The sequence below is a fragment of the Venturia canescens genome, chromosome 2, assembly GCF_019457755.1.
Source record: "Venturia canescens isolate UGA chromosome 2, ASM1945775v1, whole genome shotgun sequence".
Lineage (NCBI taxonomy): Eukaryota > Metazoa > Arthropoda > Insecta > Hymenoptera > Ichneumonidae > Venturia > Venturia canescens.
In genome coordinates, this window is record NC_057422.1 from 22113803 (window position 1) to 22132749 (window position 18947).

Below are 18947 nucleotides of genomic sequence, written 5' to 3' on the forward strand. Positions count from 1 at the left end.
ATTTACGCAAGTGATTCACAAGTGAATGCGTTGCGAAATACGAAATACGTTTGTTTTCCACTCCCAAAATGTACGATGATATACCATACTCCAAACATGATGAATGGAATATGAAATTTAAATTTTATACGAAAATATTATGAGGTTATGATAATTAATATTAAGTGATATTAGGTATTATGGAAATAAGAAATTCGCAATGAGAAATTGTTCTTGCACAGTGTCGCGTGTGCCACTCGACAAATGTTTTAACAGCTTTTCGATTAGATTTCACAATCACCGCGGCCAACATATATGATGCAGTAGCGCAGCGAAGAGAGGGAAATTTAACGGTCAGATTGTCGCGGGTGTCGTTGAAAAAAAAAAAAAAACAAAACTTTACAATCCACATTTCTTCGGTGAAATAAAAGAAACATCCATGAATCCCTTTCTTCCGTTTTTCTTTCTTCCAATCCATCTGCGTGAAGTTAAAAGTATGAAAAAGCTTCTTTTTTCAACATTAAAGTCGCAAGAGAATGACGTTTATAGCGCATGGAAAGAACACGTAACCGAGCCGGGTGCGGGTATATATACATGTGTCACGTTATTATTGCGGGTGCATTCGACCGATTGGATAACTTTGCGTTTCTGGTCGTGTGTGCGATAATAAAAACGACAGATGGAGTACGTCGTACAAAAGGAATCGTCGAGGGCCTTGAGAACCATATAAGCAGCAGGACTTAGGCTAGTCTCACATTGGCCGCTCGGCAACACAGCTGGATAGAGCTGCTGCTCAGTCGAGGAGCATGTGACCAAGTCGCATTCGCGCAATGGGCTCGGTCAGGCCTGTCACCAGGGCGAACAACAGTGTGATATTTTCATAGGCTACAACGTAAAGATCGAATTGAATTTTTTTTCTTATCATCGGTTTTTTACTCTACTCATCGGAGAAGAATCCCAACAAATTCTTAACAATGGTTTGTTTTCGCACTTTTTCGATTTGGATTATATTTTTGAATTTATTTTAAAAAAATATAAATTTGATTCGTATTCCACGCGAGGCTCCCGAACGTTTCGTCGATAAATTTTCAAACGAAATATGCGGACAGCTCGACGAAGGGGGAAATAGATATGTGCGGCAACTAAATCACTGCGATAGTCACGAGGACGAGCGATTTCTTTACAATCGCGGTGCCTAATCACTAATGTGTGCAGCACACCCGACGATTACCTACAATTTAACTTTAAAATAGTCGCGCAGTCAAGTTGCCAGTGTGAAGCGGGCCTAAGAGCGAGCGTATGAGAGTGAGAAACATTTTTCAAGCAATTACAAATGCGAGTGAGAAAGATGGGATCGTGTACAGTCGGGGCTCGCTCAACATATCACGCATTTCTACTTTATGGGCGGGGCTATTGAGATTTACCAGAAGTCGACGCGGCATCGGGCGTTAAATTTAAAATAGATAACGAAAAATCATTCCGACAGCATTGAATTTTTAGCGACTCTTATAATCATAAGTTGACTTATTTCATCAGGAAAAAATGGTGGTTCGTCGTTTATGTATCGCGAAAAATTTGATTTCGAGTTGAATAAGATTTTAGGTTAGTCGCAATGAGACCCTTTTTCCGAACTAGATGAAAATTCCATCAATCGCATTTCCAAGTGATCATAAACCTGAGATTAAATGTGGAACGTTGATTCTTGAATGAGAATAGTTGCTGTTTTGACTAAGTTTATGATGCTGAAATAATTCGATGTAAGTTAAGAGATTTTGAACTGTAGATGGAGGTCCCAGCTGTTTGTTTTGTTTTGCGGGCATGCGATTCACGTGACACCGGCGGATGCCTGGTGGCGGCGCGCGCGGTCATCGAGACTCGATGGCGGTGATTGGTCGCGGCGGTGCACTGGCGGCACCGCGCGGCCAATCGGATCTTTCGTAAGAGAGCCTCGTCTAGCTCTGTACTACGACGCTGAAACGTTTGATATCGATAAATGCGTGAGAGTTCTCGCGAAGTGCGGAGGTGCAAGGCTGTGTGTCGCGCGCTCGTTCGTCGGCTCGTCGTCGTCGTCGTCGGCTCCGTCGGCTCGTCGTCGGTCGGTTGAAATAATAATATTTAGTTTTTACAGTTATTCTTTTTTTTTTTATTTCAACACAACACCAAGTTTTTATTTCAATTGTGTGTTATCCGTGCTCGAAACAAGTGCTGGTGTTAAAAAAAAAATATTCAAGTGCTCCAATCTTTCATTTTCATTCTCAAATATATTTTCATCTTTTCTTTTCATTGTTTCCATCCATTTTCCAACAATTATTCATTTGGTTACCGCACACGCGTATACCTTGGCGTGACAGAATTTTTTTGACGTTTCTGTTGTACACAGCGGAATGGGAGAGAGGGAGGGAGAGAGCACCGAAACGTCGCTCCTAAAAATAACATCGAACGAACGAAAAGCGATTTTTTTTTTCTTCTCAAAGTGTCGTTTCAACAGTTGATTTTCAGCAATAAATGGCTCTGAATCGTGTTATAATTCTTAGTACGAACCCAAATGTTTCGTGACATAAAGAAATCGTTTTATAAATAATGAATATTCGCAAGTACATTTCAGCATCTCGCTTCGCAATGAAAATCCGTGTTTTTTTTTGCATCTCCGTCTAACGAACCCGCGGAGAAGCGAGTGAGCGAGCCGACAGTCTCGTAGGTAGCAACAACGCACGGCGGACGCGCGCACTCGGGCACACGCTCGTTCTTCGTCATAACATCCATACATTTATATACATATATATATATCTATGTTACATCCATCCATGGCTATATACATGTATCTATCAAAATACGCACATACATGGACGGAAAAAAGCAACGGGGCCGCGTAATACACGCGTGTAAACGTCACTTCTTCGCACACATATAAGCGCGGGAGCGTCATTTACGAGGGAAGTCGGAGTGTTTGCCTCGCGTTCGTGTGTCGTGTGTGTTGCGCGCGGGTAAATTAGAAAGAAAAAAAAAAAAGAAAAAAACGTGGGACGTTGATCGCGCGCAGTGTTCGTGTGACTAGACACTCGTACGAGCGCGCCTATTTTCTGACACTCTAACCAAAACACTAAACAAACCGTTCCGCGGAGAAACGCGAAAGAAGCGACCGTCCCACGAAAAAACAGGAGAACTAAAAAGTTTGTAATTCGTGCAAAGTAATTAAGAGAGGGGCGTGTGGGCGTCTCGAGTTCCGCAACAATTTCACAAAAACAAAGCTACGTTGTCTCGAATCTCGTTAAAGTGGAGCCTGAGATACGAGGAACCGCGCACGAGTTGCTAAACCGCGAGTGTCGTAAACACGAGTCCCCCGTAGTGAAAAAAAGACGTCAATTTCAAAAAAAGCATTTGCCGTTTTAATTGAATCCGTTAATTAATGTTATCACGGTTATGAAAAGTTTCGAAAAAAAGAAAAAAAAAAAAATAAATGATAAAAATGAGAAGAAACGGAGACGTAGCGAATAATATAAATAAAAAGCAACGAGAGTTAGGCGAGACTTACGGAGCTGCTTCTTTTTTCACGGGCTCGTATCGGCGAGCTGGGAATCGCGATAGATTCGCGCGCTCAACTGACGCGAGTCGTAGGTGGGAAAAAAAAAATACGTCATATCTTTCGTGCCTGGTTTGAAAGACGAAACACGGGAGTGCACGTACGAGAGAGCGTATGCGTGTGTGTCCGCGTGTGTAAATGTGTCTGTATTGCGTGCTCGCGGACTAGGATTCATTGACCCCGGGACGCGAGTTCTCTCTATATCGAACAACAATGGCAGGATTATAGTATAGAGTTATAGAGAAACGATCGCGAGCTGGTGGTACAAAGCGTGAAACGTGGAAGAAAATAAAAAGGAGAAAGAGCGAGAGAGAGAGAGGGGGAATATCACGGTGCAATCGTGTCCAATGGTTCGTGCGACTGCTTCGAAATTCTTTATTTATCTTTGTTATTTTTCAAAGTAAAACTGCAAGAGCGGGGGGAAGGTAAAGCGTGCCAAGCGGGAGGACGAAGTGACGTTTCGTCCACGAGTTCTTTCATCGATGTGTATTGTACCTCGAGCGTCAACAGCGCGTCCGACGCTTTTAGTGTCATCCTAAACGTGTTTCTTTTCCACATTATTGTTATTGTCAGCGTTGAAGGATATATCGGTGGACGAAGCGCTCGGCTCGTCAGAAACGTGAGAAATACAGGCTGCTACGCGGAAAGAGGAGGAAGATAATAATAAATACTAAATCGAAAAACTACTCGAAATCTTCGAAGCGCGAAGAAGACTTCCCGTGTCTCGCTCCGCTCAGAGATTGCGGAAGGGGAAAAAGTTAACGTCAGGTGCTTTTTATTTTTCGTATCGAAAAATAAGAACGGTTATCTCTCACCTTTTAAACACGTCGTGAAATTCGTTCGTTCGGTGGTCTTCGGGCTTCGATTATTATGTTTATAAGATATACCGAGTCTTTCACTCCCGTTGATTATCACATATGCACTTACATATTATTTATTTACATTCACATGTATCTGTGCGCCAAAATATACGAACGTGCGAGTAACTCGTTTTTTTTTCCATCCAATTCTCAGGCTATCATCATCGTTTAGAGATAATATATATACACACACACACACACACACATATATATATATAAATATAGATGTTATATTTATATTTACAAAGACGTAACACTCAACGGAAAAACCAAGTCACGGTGGACACGTGCGTGTAGAGTGAGAGCAGGCGAGAATAAGTAAAAAATAAATAAAATAAAAAAATATATGAGAGATATATTGACGAAGGACGAAAAAAGGCGCGAGCGCGTCGAGAAAACCTCGGTTGAGGTTGTACAAAAACGACGATATAAAAGTGAGTTGTGCGCGGGGCGATAAGCGAGATAGAAACAAACGGAAATTCATATACTAAGAATATAAATATTGAGAAAAAAGGGATCGAGAAAAAGAGGGAGGGAGTACGAAAAAGAAATAATAAGATTGAAGCATCGAACGAGTGTGATTGCATCGGGAGTGATCGAGCAGAGCGCGAGAGGGAACAAAGAAACGCCGGAGAAGCGAACGAGTTGTGTTACGAATATATAGAGAGCGCCGCTGCACCGGGACGTTTGGATTCGAGGAGCAGAGAGAGAGAGAGAGAGAGAGAGAGCGATAGACAGATAGACAGATTGACGGAGGAGCGAGCGGCAGCAAAAGCGGAGAGCGGACCTTGGTGACCGTGCAATCGGCGCGAGAAGTTTGCTGTCAACCGAGCAACGAGCCAAAGACAGAGTTTCTCCGAGAGACACCGAAGCAAGAGGGAAAAAGCACACGTACCGATAAAAAAAGAGCGAAGAGTCGCGCACGCTTGGACTCTGTTTGAACTTGTACATATATAGGAGGGAACGAGCAAGAGAGAGAGAGTGAGAGAGGTGCAGAGGGAGGACCTCTTGCAAGTTTTTCTTTCTCGCGTGTAGAGCGCGCGCGGCGTTAACGGTTCGTTGCCTCGTTACGAGGAGGGCGCTACGTTGGCTCGTATCGAAACAACGCGAATTCGTGAAAAATCCAATTCCCGTTAAAAATCATTTAATAGTAATAACAATAGTTATAATAATAACAAATTTAATATAACAACGGAAAAGAAAAATCAATCTCCGAACGCGTCTATCGAACCGAGCGAAGAGAACACGAAAGAAAGGAAAGAAAAAGCGAATAAAACGACGTTATCGTAAATGATACGTAAGAGGTCTGCGATCTATGCTTGAAAAAAACAAGCGTTCGACGCACCGAGTCACGTGACGGTAAAAGGTGGATTCGCAATTGTGCCGCGGTCGTGTGCGTGCGTGTGCGTGCTCTCCCGCGTGTGTACGCGCTAGGAGTGGGACGAGTTTTCCCGGAGGTTCACTAGTGCGCGCGCGCGCGCGCGCGTGTGCGTGTGCGTGTGTGTGTGTGTGTATGTGTGTGTGTGTGTGTGTGTACGCGTGATATATAGAAACGTGAAAAATAACGCCGAAAATTGGAAATATGAGCATTGCTGCCCTACTGCAGGCCGCCGAGTATATTGAACGAAGGGAACGAGGTGAGTTTTGTTTTTTTTTCTTCAACTTCTTTCCCTCTTTTTCTCTCCTTCTCTCTTGCTCCTCAATTCTCCTGTTTTTCTTTGTTTAACCTCCTTTGTTTTTTTTTTTTTCATTTTTAAATATAACGTCGCCAGAAGATTTAACTCGGGGCATTTCAACGTTGTGATTACATCGACATTGCCATTTTGTTATACCGACTCACGAACGCATGAGACGTTTTATGTAAAATCGCCACGAGATTTTCCAATTTTTGTGTACATTCGTTTTTATTTATCGCTGATACTCACTTCTTCTGATGAAAATCTTTATATCAATTTGAGCGAATTGACAGGTACAAAACTTTTCATACTCGTGTTTTGAATATTTTTACACGGATTATACTAGACGACGCTGACGTTCGTATAGCGTTGGAGTCCAACGAGATGAACGGAAAAAAAACATTTATAATTCACCAATGTTTGATTTCACGAAGTATCGCGATGCAGGTTGAAAAACTAAAATTTGCAAATTCGGCAATCAATGAAATTGGAGAGTTACTGGAATTATGGAGGGTTTTGTTAGATAACTTCGTTGGACTCGAACGTTGCAAGTAACTTCGGCGTCAGTTATACTTATTCCAATAAGTCTTCATTTAGCGTGTTTGCAAAGTGACTCGAGAGACTGCATTTCCAAGTGAACATTCGATTGTTGAGAAGGTCTTCGTAATAATAAACGTTTCGGCAAAAATAAAAATAAAGCGTTGATTCTGAATCGTTCTTCCGATACTTCGGATGTAAATTTCAGTCCGTTATGCCAAGCGTGCGCGTGTGTCCGTTTTCGAAATTCGCGTTGAAAGTTGATGTATAGATTAAATCGATCGGGCGAATGACACTCTCCGAGTAAACAGAGTGTAGACCGTTGTCTCCGTCCGCGTCGTGACTTGACTCTCCTCCTCTCAGCCCTCCTTCCTCCCTGTTCGCTGGCTCGTTCCACAAGCGACTGCAACCAGACCCTGTAGCAATGTCCGTGACTCCTTTATTTTTATTTCTTTTTCTTTGTATTTTTATTTTTTTCCTTATCCTTGCCTCCATGGAAATAACGTGCCGAGAAACAGTCTCGTTAATGTCGTGACGTGTACGCTCGCTTTGCCCCTGCTGTCAATACAGCCTTTCAGAGCTTGACGGGGGACGCTCTTTTCGATTAAAAAATCCTCTCGCTCTTTTTGTACCACCAACATAGGGTCATTCTACCGATGCTTCCACAGATTTTTCATTTCAAGTACTTGTTTTTTTTTTTTTTATTATTCGAATTCTCGACTCTCGTCGCTCCGTTGACCACTTTAGTTGGTGGTGCGGTGACATTTAGCGAATGAATCTTGAGACTTTGAAGCTTAGCAGCAACAGGAATGGGAAAAAAATGTTGGAACTATCGCTCTCTTGATTTTCGGAGGATTTTCATCCTCTTCGAGTTGTTTGTGAAAAAGTGAAAAATATCACGGGATCGCTGTTTATCGCGCGTTACTCTCGACGATCCTCGCCATTGACGCGAGTCGCGGTAGCAATGCATTTGAACGGAGGGAGGAAAAAAACGAAATTTGCTGTGAACAGCAATGACGAGATTAACTGGCACTTGGGAATTAGCGACTGTTGCAGAGTTTTCACAAAGCCGAGGAAAGGGAGCTTTGTACGAGCACGACTCTCTCGTAAATCGAACCACTGGAACGAACGCTCTTTAGGTAGTACTTGGTCGATTCCCAACGTGTACGTTCGGTGTACATAATACACACGCGGTAGATACATTTATCGCAGGCTCGAATATACACGAGAGTCTTCGTGGCCGGTTCATGTCACTGCATATGCAGCTCACCAGCGTGATACTGGACTCCTCGCTACTTCGAACGAACGATGATCTCATTTTATCACTCCACTTACCACCGTCATATACGCTCTTCTCTCTCTTGCTCATTGCTGGCTCTTTAACGCGTTATTATTCTCTATGCCGAAGCGTTACATACATTCAATTTACGATTCCGTATACTTTTGGGGTATGGAATTGAACCACGATGCGTGCGCGTTGCCAATTTTAGTGAGCCTGAACTTCGCAACGTTCGAGTCTAACGGAGTCGTGGATGAAATAAAAAATAATTATTTGCGACTCTCCAATTGTGTTCCCTGAACGATGCCGAAGTTTGCACAGCGTTGTATAGTCCAACGAAATGATGTAAAAAAAGCCTCCAATAATTCCAGTAATTCTCCAATTTTGTTTCCTGTCGAATTTGCAATTCGTAGTTTTTCAAGCTGCACCGATACTTCGTGAAATAAAAAATGAATGAATTAAAAATATTTTTTTCCTTCATTTCGTTGGACTCCAACGTTGCAAACTTCAGCGTCGTTTCCCTGACCATTTTTGCAATTCGTAGTTTTTCAATCTACACGAATCATTCGTGAAATAAAAAATTGGAGAATCACCAATGTTTTGTTTTTTTTTTTTTTTTTTCGTTCGTTTCGTTGGACTCCAACGCTGCGAACTTCAGCGTCGTTACACGAACGTCGCTCGAGTTTGCGTCGTCAAAACGCAGCGAAATGAGTTTTTCATGACGCTGAAGTTTGCAACGTTAGAGTCCAACGAAATGATCTAAAAAAACTCCCCAATAATTTCAGTAATTCTCCAATTTTGTTCTCTGTCGAATTTCCAATTCATCGTTTTTCAGCCTGCACCAATACTTCGTGAAATTAAAAATTGGTGAAAGGCAAATGTTTTTTTCGTTCATTTCGTTGGACTCCAACGTTGCAAACTTCAGCGTCGTAGTTTTTCAATGGCTGAAGTTCCAAATGGAATTTCGTGTTCCCTTTCGAAGCTGCCGAAAAATTGTCTCCTTTTTCGCGATACATGTAAATGGAAGCACATGTTTTTGCAACGCTTCGTATTATTCTTTCTTTCGTTTTTTTTTCCACCCACTTGAAATTTATTCGAAAAACTTCATTCAACCGCACGGTTTTAGTCGCGCTGCGCGAGAATACTAATTCTCGTGTACTATTTCACACAGTACACGCTCGCATTTCTTTTTTTATTGCTTCGTCTCGGTTCTTTCGAACTCGAATCAACCGAATCGCTGTCGGATACGTTTTACTCGTTTTAGTTTCGATTTCGATTATTTTTATAAGTCGATAAAATTTGGCACGAAGCGCAGAAAAGTTTGAATACGAATGTTTCATGGAAGCGGACTTTTTTGGTCGAATATATCGCATCAAATTAATGCGATTTTGATAGTTTTGTACAGCAGAAATCACTCGCGATTGAACGTTGTAATTTTTCGTGGAGTTATTCTCCGGTTTCTATTTAGTACAGCCGCGGGGTTGGATGTTGTATTCGAGGAGGATATTCGAGGGGGAATTGTAAAGAGTAGAGCGATACGTCGGCGCGTGACCGGCGGAGATAAGGCACATCGACATCTCTCGTTGTGTCCGCGGCGCGTTCTTTCGATTCCTCTTCTTCTTCAGCGACGACGCTTCTCTTTCTCCCTATCAGCCAATCAACTGGCTGCGTGTCTCCGTTTCTCCATTATCTCGTGTTATTATTTTCCTCTTTGCGTCTCCCGATGCATTATATATAGACGGACAAATGTTTTCGTCGTTTCATGCTGGCAGGATAAAGTCCGTGCATTTTGTTTTTTTCTTATCGATCCGAGCGCTATTTTTTTTATTCGAATTATCTTACCAATGACTTTTTTCCTCCTTGCTAATTGCCAAGAATTTTGTTTTATTCGGTGAAGAAGCGTTTTCCGATAATGCGCGGTTGCTGCGCAAAAAAAAAATAATGGACCGCGTCGAAGACGACGCTTTCGCTGTGAAACTGACCGCCGATTCATTCGAACGCAATGCCACGAAATCACTCTGACGAACGAACGAATAAGTCATCATGCGATTCAATACAATCGATTTGAATCGCGGGTGAAAAAAGAAATGAGATTCGAGCCGAGGCGGCAAACAATGATCTTTGAGGAAAGAAAGAGAGGTCGAAACACACGCGCTGAAACGTTCAACGACCCAATAACCACTAATGCATTCTCGGGACCCCGATGTCCTCATTAAGCTCGGAAAACAGCCGCAGATTGTCGTAGCAGAATAATAAACCAGCCGTTCCTCGAAATACGTGAGAATCGTTCAAAAGAGCCGAAACAAAGAAAAAACCGTTTTTTCATCATCATTGGAGTGCTCTCATTTGCAGAAAAATCCGAGCGACGTTATCTCCTTTTCGAAATCATTTATATTGGCTTTATTGAGAAAGTTCACGCGAATCTAATGGAAATTGAAACTTCCAACTTTGAGAGTTGAAATTTGGAAATATGCTAGAAATATAAACCGACCATCGATTCTCGCAATTATTATAGGATCTATCGTCTAATTGTCGAGAAAACAATTCACAAAAATCACACTTTTTGAACGGTTTTCCACAGTAGGATGCTTAAAAAAAAAATTTTTCTTGCTCGGCTTCGCCTCGGCCTTCATCATATCGCACATGCCAGGAAATCCAACTTTCGAGCCTAGGGTCGTAATGTACTATTTTTTTCTCGCTCTTACCCCTTCAGATTTTAATATTCGATGAAAAAAATATCGTGTCAAAAAATCAGCCTTTTAACTAATTTCTTAGAGGTCGCTAATCTCACTTAAATTTCCCATTTAATTAACATGGGGAAATTTTGCTTTTCGGTAAAAGTTAAAACACTCCTCGTAAACGACTCAATATTTTTGCGATTTACGCATAGTACCTTGAAGCTGATTCTTTACGCTTTCCAAAACCCTACGATAGAACATAATTATCAATTATACAACGGGCATTATTCCCACCTGAAAATTGATTTTTTTTTTACTGGTAACGAATTAGACATTTTTTTTGGTTTTTTTCTACTCAATTGAATTATTTTACATGGTTTATTTAAAGACATGCGTAAGTGAGTATTTGTGAGGACATTGTAAGAGATCATAAACCAAAATACCGCTATTTTGAATTTTTAGTAATCATGCAGATTGGTTACTTTTCTGAAAATCGATACGAGAATGTTTTTTTTTTTCTGTTCGATTTTTTCCGCTTCGATTAGTCACCATTAATGAAATTTCATCGCGGAGGAGGCTGACATTTTCCATAAAAACCATAAATTATGGGATTTTTAACTTGTTGGAAAAATGTGAAGAAATAGTGTATATTTGATTATTTTGGAGTTCACATTAGGACAGGTGGACACACATGCACACACACTCACACACACAGACGCATTTTTTTTATGTCCTTGAGAAAGCCTTGTTACCGATGAAAATGACTTGGGGAATGGAAAAAGAAAAACACTTATTTGAGGCTAACGAGTATCAACGATGATGTGAACATTGGAAGGTTTGATAACACCATGAGCCAGCTGGTTTAAAATTCAGATATGCATATAAATAGAAAATGGTTGTTGTTATTTTAATAATTGTGAGAATAAATTTTAATCGTTTCATTGATCATCGAAAGAGCAAACAAGTTTAGTTGCTTTTTTGAGTCTCGAGTAACACATGATTTTCCTTAAGGTTGTTCACTAGCAAAACTCGATTTTTTACGGAAATTCTGAAAAAAATATATGTCGCACAGAAAAATCTAACGAATCGATTAAAAAAAGAAGTTCTACCTTATAGTTTTTCAGATATTGCAAGTTTCTCCATCTGAACACATGGTAACCGTCAAACAAAAAATATGTGTGTATCAAAATTTACTCGAGAACGGTTCTTACGATTTGGATTTTAAAAAACACACTGTTAGAGTATTTTCTGAAGGAAAAATTAAAAAAAGAAATGTTTTTGAGAAAAAAATGATTGTAATAAAAATGCTATGAGAACTTGAGTTCGAGAATTTTAAGATTCGCGACGAGGCAACGCTGTCGCGTGATGAGACAAGCCATGATTATCGCTACGCTCGTCTCAGCCTGTGTCAACAGTGTTGCCACGATTCACACGCGCTTTTGAGCCTTCATTTGTATGCTCGTATACGTGCGCATGCGACATGAAGATGTATTCCAGCGGGGGCGTCCGTCGAAGAAAAGGCACAAAATTCCAAAATCACGAACAATTATGAAATTTTTGTAAAATATCGTAACCATATATTTTTTTACTCATCATTAACGATAATTTCAATGATTTTTCGAAGATATTTCACAACGAATAATGTTCACACAGGACCTATTGCTGCACCCTATTTTTTATACAGCACTTAGCTGTCAAACTACCTTAAGAAAAAGGAAAGGAAGAAAAATGGAGTCGTTTTGCTGAGATTCGCGTTGAATTTCTCGGTGAAATTGAAATATCGCGAGGAACCTCCCGAGGCAAAGTTTAGGTCGTAAAACTACCTTCGCAACGTTTTTTTGTTTATTTTTTATTTTCCGAGAGAAAGAAAGGCTGTTTATAAAACAATGAGCGATCTATTTGGGCCCGAGGGGTCAAAATTCATCGATATAGTCCCGAACGGAGAGAAGAAAAAGTTTTGAACGATTTTTCATTCTATCTGTGTCTGATGAATGGCTGTCGAGACAGCGGCACGTACGAGCGAGATAATCCAATGGAATCCTTCTCAGGACGTGACTTTGCGCAACGCAATAAAAAATTCTTCTCGTATTTCGTCCAATTCAATCGAGAGTCACGCGAGTTTTCAAGAAACCATTCGAAACGAGGCTACGAAGAAGTCCGATCAATGATTGCCCCCCGAAAAGCTGTAAATTTCAAGATATTTTTTGAGGAATTTGAGCACTTTGATTCCCAATCGATCCCATCGCAATATGACTGCGACACGCCCCACCTCATCTCAAACGTTCCATACTTTCCATTAAAAGTGGAAGGACATCGAGGCTCCACAACAATCGTCTGATCCCATATAATTTGTTTCAGAAGCTGAACATGGCTACGCTTCGACAATGCCGATACCCGACGACCTGCGGGCGGTCACCAAAAGGCCAAAGACGAAAAAATCTCAGGGCAGCAGGTGAGTCGACGATAACCTCTTCGCCTGGTTTTTATCTTCATTTCCGGTTGACAAAACTTTATAATTTTGAAATAGAAAAAGCTATTTTGTTGCCAACGAAAAATTGCGATTCTATTCACGGATTCTCGAGCCTTTCGATTGTCGAAACTTGCGAAATCAAGTGTTTTTTCAACTGCCCACTTTGCTATTTTTAAACACTCCGATTATTTCACTTCGGTGCTACTTTTATTTTTATTTATTTCCACGCCTCAGGCGTCCGGGTCGGCCATGGCGTGACCTTCGAGATATTTTTCAGATTCGAAACCCTTTAAACGTTGAAAAACAAGAATGAAAAAACGCTTTCGTTCGCGGTGGAGCGTCGAGTTGTGGAGCACCAAGCAAAAAAACAAACTCTTTTTACACACTCACACTGTCACGCTTTGACAGTCACGTAGTCTTCGAATAATTCCCACTTTATTTATACTCCATCAGTCAATTATGCAAACCGTGTCGAGTCCATATACGTTTAATGTATATAGCTAGAAGTCCAATACCAATCGTCGTACGATACCGAACAGTGTCGCGAGGGGCTTCGTTATTTCGCAAAACCCAAAATCTGCCTTTTAAAATATCTCGCTAATTCAAACTACCGTTTCGTGTTCACGCACTGTTGCCAATTTTTTATCATTACAAATCACAACGATTTCATGCATTGCTTAAAGTATTCAATATTCCTTGGTGGTTTTCTCATTTATTGGATTATTGATAATTGCTCATTTGCGGTGTACCGTTGCTTCATAATTCCAGAACAAATAACCCAATTATTGGTTTTCAAGAAACGAATGCGGAGTTGAGACGTTCTTCGGAGTCAGGGTTCTTATTCAGTCCAATTCAATAAATTAATTGGAACGTATTAGGGGGAGATTAGGGGCTGCGAACAACGTGTAAACGTTGGAATTTTGGGTGTTTTTTTGTTTATTTTATAAATAAAAATTTGTTGGATGGATTTTTATAAAAAAAACTTGTACACGTCTTATACATACTCGGAAGTACTGGATAAAAATAAAAAAAAAAATATTTTTCCAGAGAGAAAAAAGTTATTGGAACAACGGAATGTGGCATTTTAGGTGGTGCCAATGAAAAATATGATCATCACAAGGTTAAAAATGACTGAATGACCAAAGTTGTTTTAGGTCAAACTACAGATTCGTTCTCTCCGAGAACATACGACACTGGAGTTTGCAACCTTGGAGTCCAACGAATTTAACGAAAAAAACATTTGTCATTCACTAATTTTTTTATTTCACGAAGTCATTGGGGTGGGTTGAAAAACTACGAATTGCAAATTCGGTAGGGAACAAAATTATAGACCATTTCGTCGGGCTCCAACGTTGTAAACTTCAAAACATCATGAAAGCATGGCAGTTGAATGAAGAAAACTCTTCCAATAGCATCAATTTCTATTGAATCACTGGTTTTTTTTTTCTCACTGTATTTCCAAATGTATGTATGTATGTCATGTCAAAATGTATGTCATGTAGTATGTCAAAAATTAAAAAAAAATTCTTCCACCAGTACTTCTGAGTATGTGAAAGCGATGTGCACAAGGTTTTACGTAAATCCATCCAACCAATTTTTATTTATAAAATAAACGAAAAACACTTAAAATTTCAACGTTTACATTGTTCGTAGCCCTTAAAGAATGATGCAATACAGCGATGATCGAAGTTAAAAAAAAACGTCAACGGATAAATTAATTTTGATTTTTTTTTTGTTTTTGTTTCAGGACGACTCATAACGAGTTGGAGAAAAATAGGTGAGTTTTTGAAGCATTTTCATGCAGCGATATTCTGCTGCTGTTAATCGACGATAAGTCCATTAAAGTGATTCGGGGTCAAGAACGTTGGCTGCTGTATGGAGAGACGAGGAAATAATGGGAAATCAGTAATATCGCGTTGCGATCGAGGCCAACATTCGTCTTATAACGAACAATGATTCTCCCGAATAAATAAACCCACGCAAAATACATTCCAGCTATTCCGACATTTCGCTGTTATTTTTTCGCACGAAATTTCGTAACGAAAAAAAACATTGATCGGGCGTGCACAGAACTGACAAAAAGTCGGATTGAAACAGCGGGGAACCGACGAGACTCGCGGGTTATGTAACGGCGGATGCAACCTCGATGCAACGAGCGTTGAGCAGACTGTACAGAACCGAGTGAAACGGGCTCATACAGAGTGTCCGAAAAATCGGCTCGGAGAAACTTTTTGATTAAAATAAATGAAAAATCTGGATGAAAGAATCTTTGCTTTTTAAATGAATTTTGTTTTTATTGTACAGAAAATCATTTGAATTGAAAAAAAAATTATGAAATTATGAATCGACGATTTCCCATTCGAATAGTTGAATTGAGCCACGTATTCGTCAACGTAATTTTCGAGGTTAAGTAAATTTTTGAAAAAGAATGTCAAATTTTGAAAAACTCGCGTGAAGATCGCGAACAAACGAAACGGGCTGCATCGAGCAACGACTGTGACGAAAATCTTCGCGAATTACTTCCAATCGTTAACTCGGAGTTTTCGCGACTTCTGCTACGATTTCGCGACGCTTCTTTACCTCGAAAAAAAAAAAAAAACGAAACCACGATTCGAAAGTATCGCGCTGTTGGAATGCTCCCGTTGGACAACGCTGCCGAGAGAACTGAAACCCAAAAACCGAGGCCTCACGAAAAAAATATCTTTGCAGAATCTGCATCGTTGGAGTCCAACGGAACGATCTGAAAAAACTCCAACTTTGTTCCATAAGGAATTAGCAATTCGTAGTTTTTCATCTTACACCAATGATTTCGTCGTGAAACAAAAAATTGGAAACGAAGGAAAAGACATTTTTGTAATTGACCAATTTTTTATTTCACGAAGTACCGGCGCAGCTTGAAAAACTAACGAATTGCAAACTCAGCAGGGAACGAAATTGGAGAATTACTGGAATTATTGGAGGCTTTTTAAAAATCATTTCGTTGGACTCCAACGTTGCAAACTTCAGCATCATTCAGAATATATATTTTTGCTTTAATCTTAATAAAGCCCTATCAATAAAACTAAACAAACCCAAACTAGTGGGCATCAGTGAAAGCTGTGACGTTGAATTTGAGTGTTTGCATTCAATCGGTCAAGTGTTCGGTCTTTGGTATTTCGCGTATGACATTTCTCTTTGCCAATTTCCGCAAACTTCATCGACCGAAAGGAAAAAAAAATCGTACGCAATATTCAATTCGCCTCTGAACAACAAATGCGTTTTTTCGTGAGCTTGTTTTAAATAATTTCGGCGTCATTTGTTGGAAGAACGGCTGTTGCTAACGGGACGGACTCGTCGGAGACTGTTTTTCTTTGAAATCACGAAATCCGTTGATTCCCGAAGTTTCGTACTCGACTTTGGGAACACCCGAAGGATGGCAAATGCGCTCGCGAGCACTCGCGGACATAATCGTCGCAAGAAGCTTTTTGCAACGCGTAGCACGGATCGCTCGTTTCTATAGCGCAGCAGCGTCTATTTCCGTCTGGCAAAGTACTCGGATCTCTCTCTCGTGTCGTGCTGTGGGCGAATACGCACGCTAGTCGTTCGCTCGACGCCGTCGAGCAGGCGAAAATGTGAAGCGAGAGCAGAGCAAAAAACATGAGAAATTTCGTATTCATTCACGTATTCATTGAAAGTTCAATAAAGTTCGATTTTCTTAACAAAATAAAAATTTTAAAACTACTCTGCGGGGACACGAGTTTGTCCAATGGATTTGCACCCGCAATTGAACCAGGAACGTTTCTTCTCTACAAACAAATGAGTCTCTTTGTCATTGAGATTATTGGGAGAATGAAATGACAAAACGAACGACATTTTTATCTCCGACGAAAGGTTCGATACTCCCGAAATAACGATTATTGGCCCCAGTAAATTTCTAAACGAGCGACGAATTCGTTCGGTGTGACGCGCACGCCGACAATCCGCAGCGATTTTCACCTTTCGGTTCTTTGTTTCCTGATGATTTAATCTTCGCAATCAGAGGGGGAAAAAAATGAAGTAAAATTGAGTCGATCTCTGGCAAGGAAAGACATCCAGTTATATTGGATTTGGCTCGAAGCTATTCTCGCGCTCTTTCATTCACATTCCCACAGGGCCTCTCCTCGTTTCTATGCGAAATAATGAGCACCAGGCCACGGGTATACAGAGAAGCAGAAGTCGCCGTGAGCAACGAGAACGCTCACAGCTCCACGCTCCTCTCTTCATTGCTCCTTTTATTTATTTTATTTATTCCCTCTTTTCCCTTCGCGTTTATAAATGTATATACGTATATAGGTTCAACGAGCGCGCGATACACTATTACCCGACTCGTTTTCTCTTTCTTTGCCACGTTTTACCCACGTCTACACGAAAACGCTTGCTCGGCTCCGAGCGCATTTAGCTTTTACCCTGTTAAATGCGCCACACAAACTTTTATATATACGCGAGTGCATGCTTCGGTTAAACCGCAGAAAACGTTTATTCCTCTGCTCCAAAGACCAAACTTTTTATTTCTCTTTTGTCTTGTAAATATGCTCAAATAAAAGAGAATTATCGCTCGGCGACTAATCGCGTTTCCGAGATTCGAAATAATTACGTTTTATGAACTATGTTTGATTGCCTCCTTCGAAAAGTGAGCTTATGCTAAATTCCTTCCGAACAAATTATTCTTTTCGATGGCTGAATTATACTCAAGCCTCTTTCTTTTATTCACCAGTCGTTTTTTCTTTTTCCAACTCGAGACGATTGCGGAGATGAAAAAAGCACTCTGCTCGCCCGCTCACTATCGACTCACGTCAGCACAACTATATCGTCTCTATTGCGGCTTGATAATTCGAACAAGTGTGTTTTCTGCTTCGTGTGTAGTCAGCTGTCCGAGGTCAAGTCCAAGGTCGAACGAGCGAATCTTATCTTTCGCGTATGTCTGACGAGCCCCGTTCTAAGCGTTAAAATAAAACGAAAAATTTTTCTCTTTCCTTGGTTTTTTTTTTCTATGAAATATTCTCCGATTGTTTTTCCCCTTCGTGTGCAAAGTTCTCATGCGTTTTTTCAAGCCAGCGAGCAGAAGCGTCAGGCTCGGAAACTTTAATCTTAACAACAGAATCGTTCGACATTCGATTGGTATTTCTGTGACATTTTCTAGGTTTTTTTTTGTTTTCGTCGAACACGAATATTTTCGGTCCGCATTTGGCGCAATTCAACAAAAACTAGATTTTCTGTCAAAGCTTCAAAGGCGCCGATCATTTTAATCGAGTTTCTCGCAAACTGTGACATTCCGTGCTGCTTTCGTGCTCTTTCACACGACGCGAGGATCGCTCGAATCGAGCCCACACGAAACCGAAAAACGAAACGAACCGAGTTCGAACAAACCAAACGACGCACCTTTCTCATGTCGAATGACGAGGATTTTTTATATTTGCCTCGAAACCGAGAAACAGCGGCGTAGAATAAAATAATGTAATTATACGAAGGTGATAGATATAAGCGAATTGAGGAAGCGCGTACAAGTCGGAATTCGTTGAGCTCGATGAGCGTAGTACGGAGTTTGTGGATCTTTTCGATCGTTGTTTCTCCCCAGTTATGACGTCGGGCGTTACGTGGGAGAATTTCCTCGAGGAAAAGACTATTTAGTGCAATTGTTTTTTTTTTAATCTTTTATCTTGCGAGGGCATTATTTTTTTCTGTGCACGTTTTTGCCGAGTTTACCGAGGCGAGAAGTAAGGGCTTGACGTGTACGAGGCCCATGAAATTTTACCCTCCGACTTTCGCCGGTACACCGGGGCACGAAAAAATAAAACATTCACTCACGGGGCCGCTCCGGAGGAAGAGCGAAGAGCGAAGAGGGAGGGAAAGAGCCAGCGAGCGAGCGCAAT

General features: G+C 40.8%; 1 protein-coding gene across 5 annotated transcripts in view; it reads left to right on the forward strand.

The window, feature by feature from the left end:
- The first annotated feature begins 1982 nt into the window (after positions 1-1982).
- The window catches only part of LOC122407245 (max-interacting protein 1-like), a 173629-nt gene continuing 156664 nt past the window's right edge, over positions 1983-18947 (forward strand). Inside the window, exons 1-4 of one of the 5 annotated variants that reach the window (XM_043413321.1) lie at positions 1983-2074; positions 4574-6056; positions 12948-13041; positions 14807-14836. In XM_043413321.1, coding sequence (XP_043269256.1) covers positions 6002-6056; positions 12948-13041; positions 14807-14836 — 179 coding nt within the window. In that variant the 5' untranslated portion in view covers positions 1983-2074; positions 4574-6001. The other 4 variants (XM_043413323.1, XM_043413320.1, XM_043413324.1 and 1 more) reach the window with 4 other exon arrangements.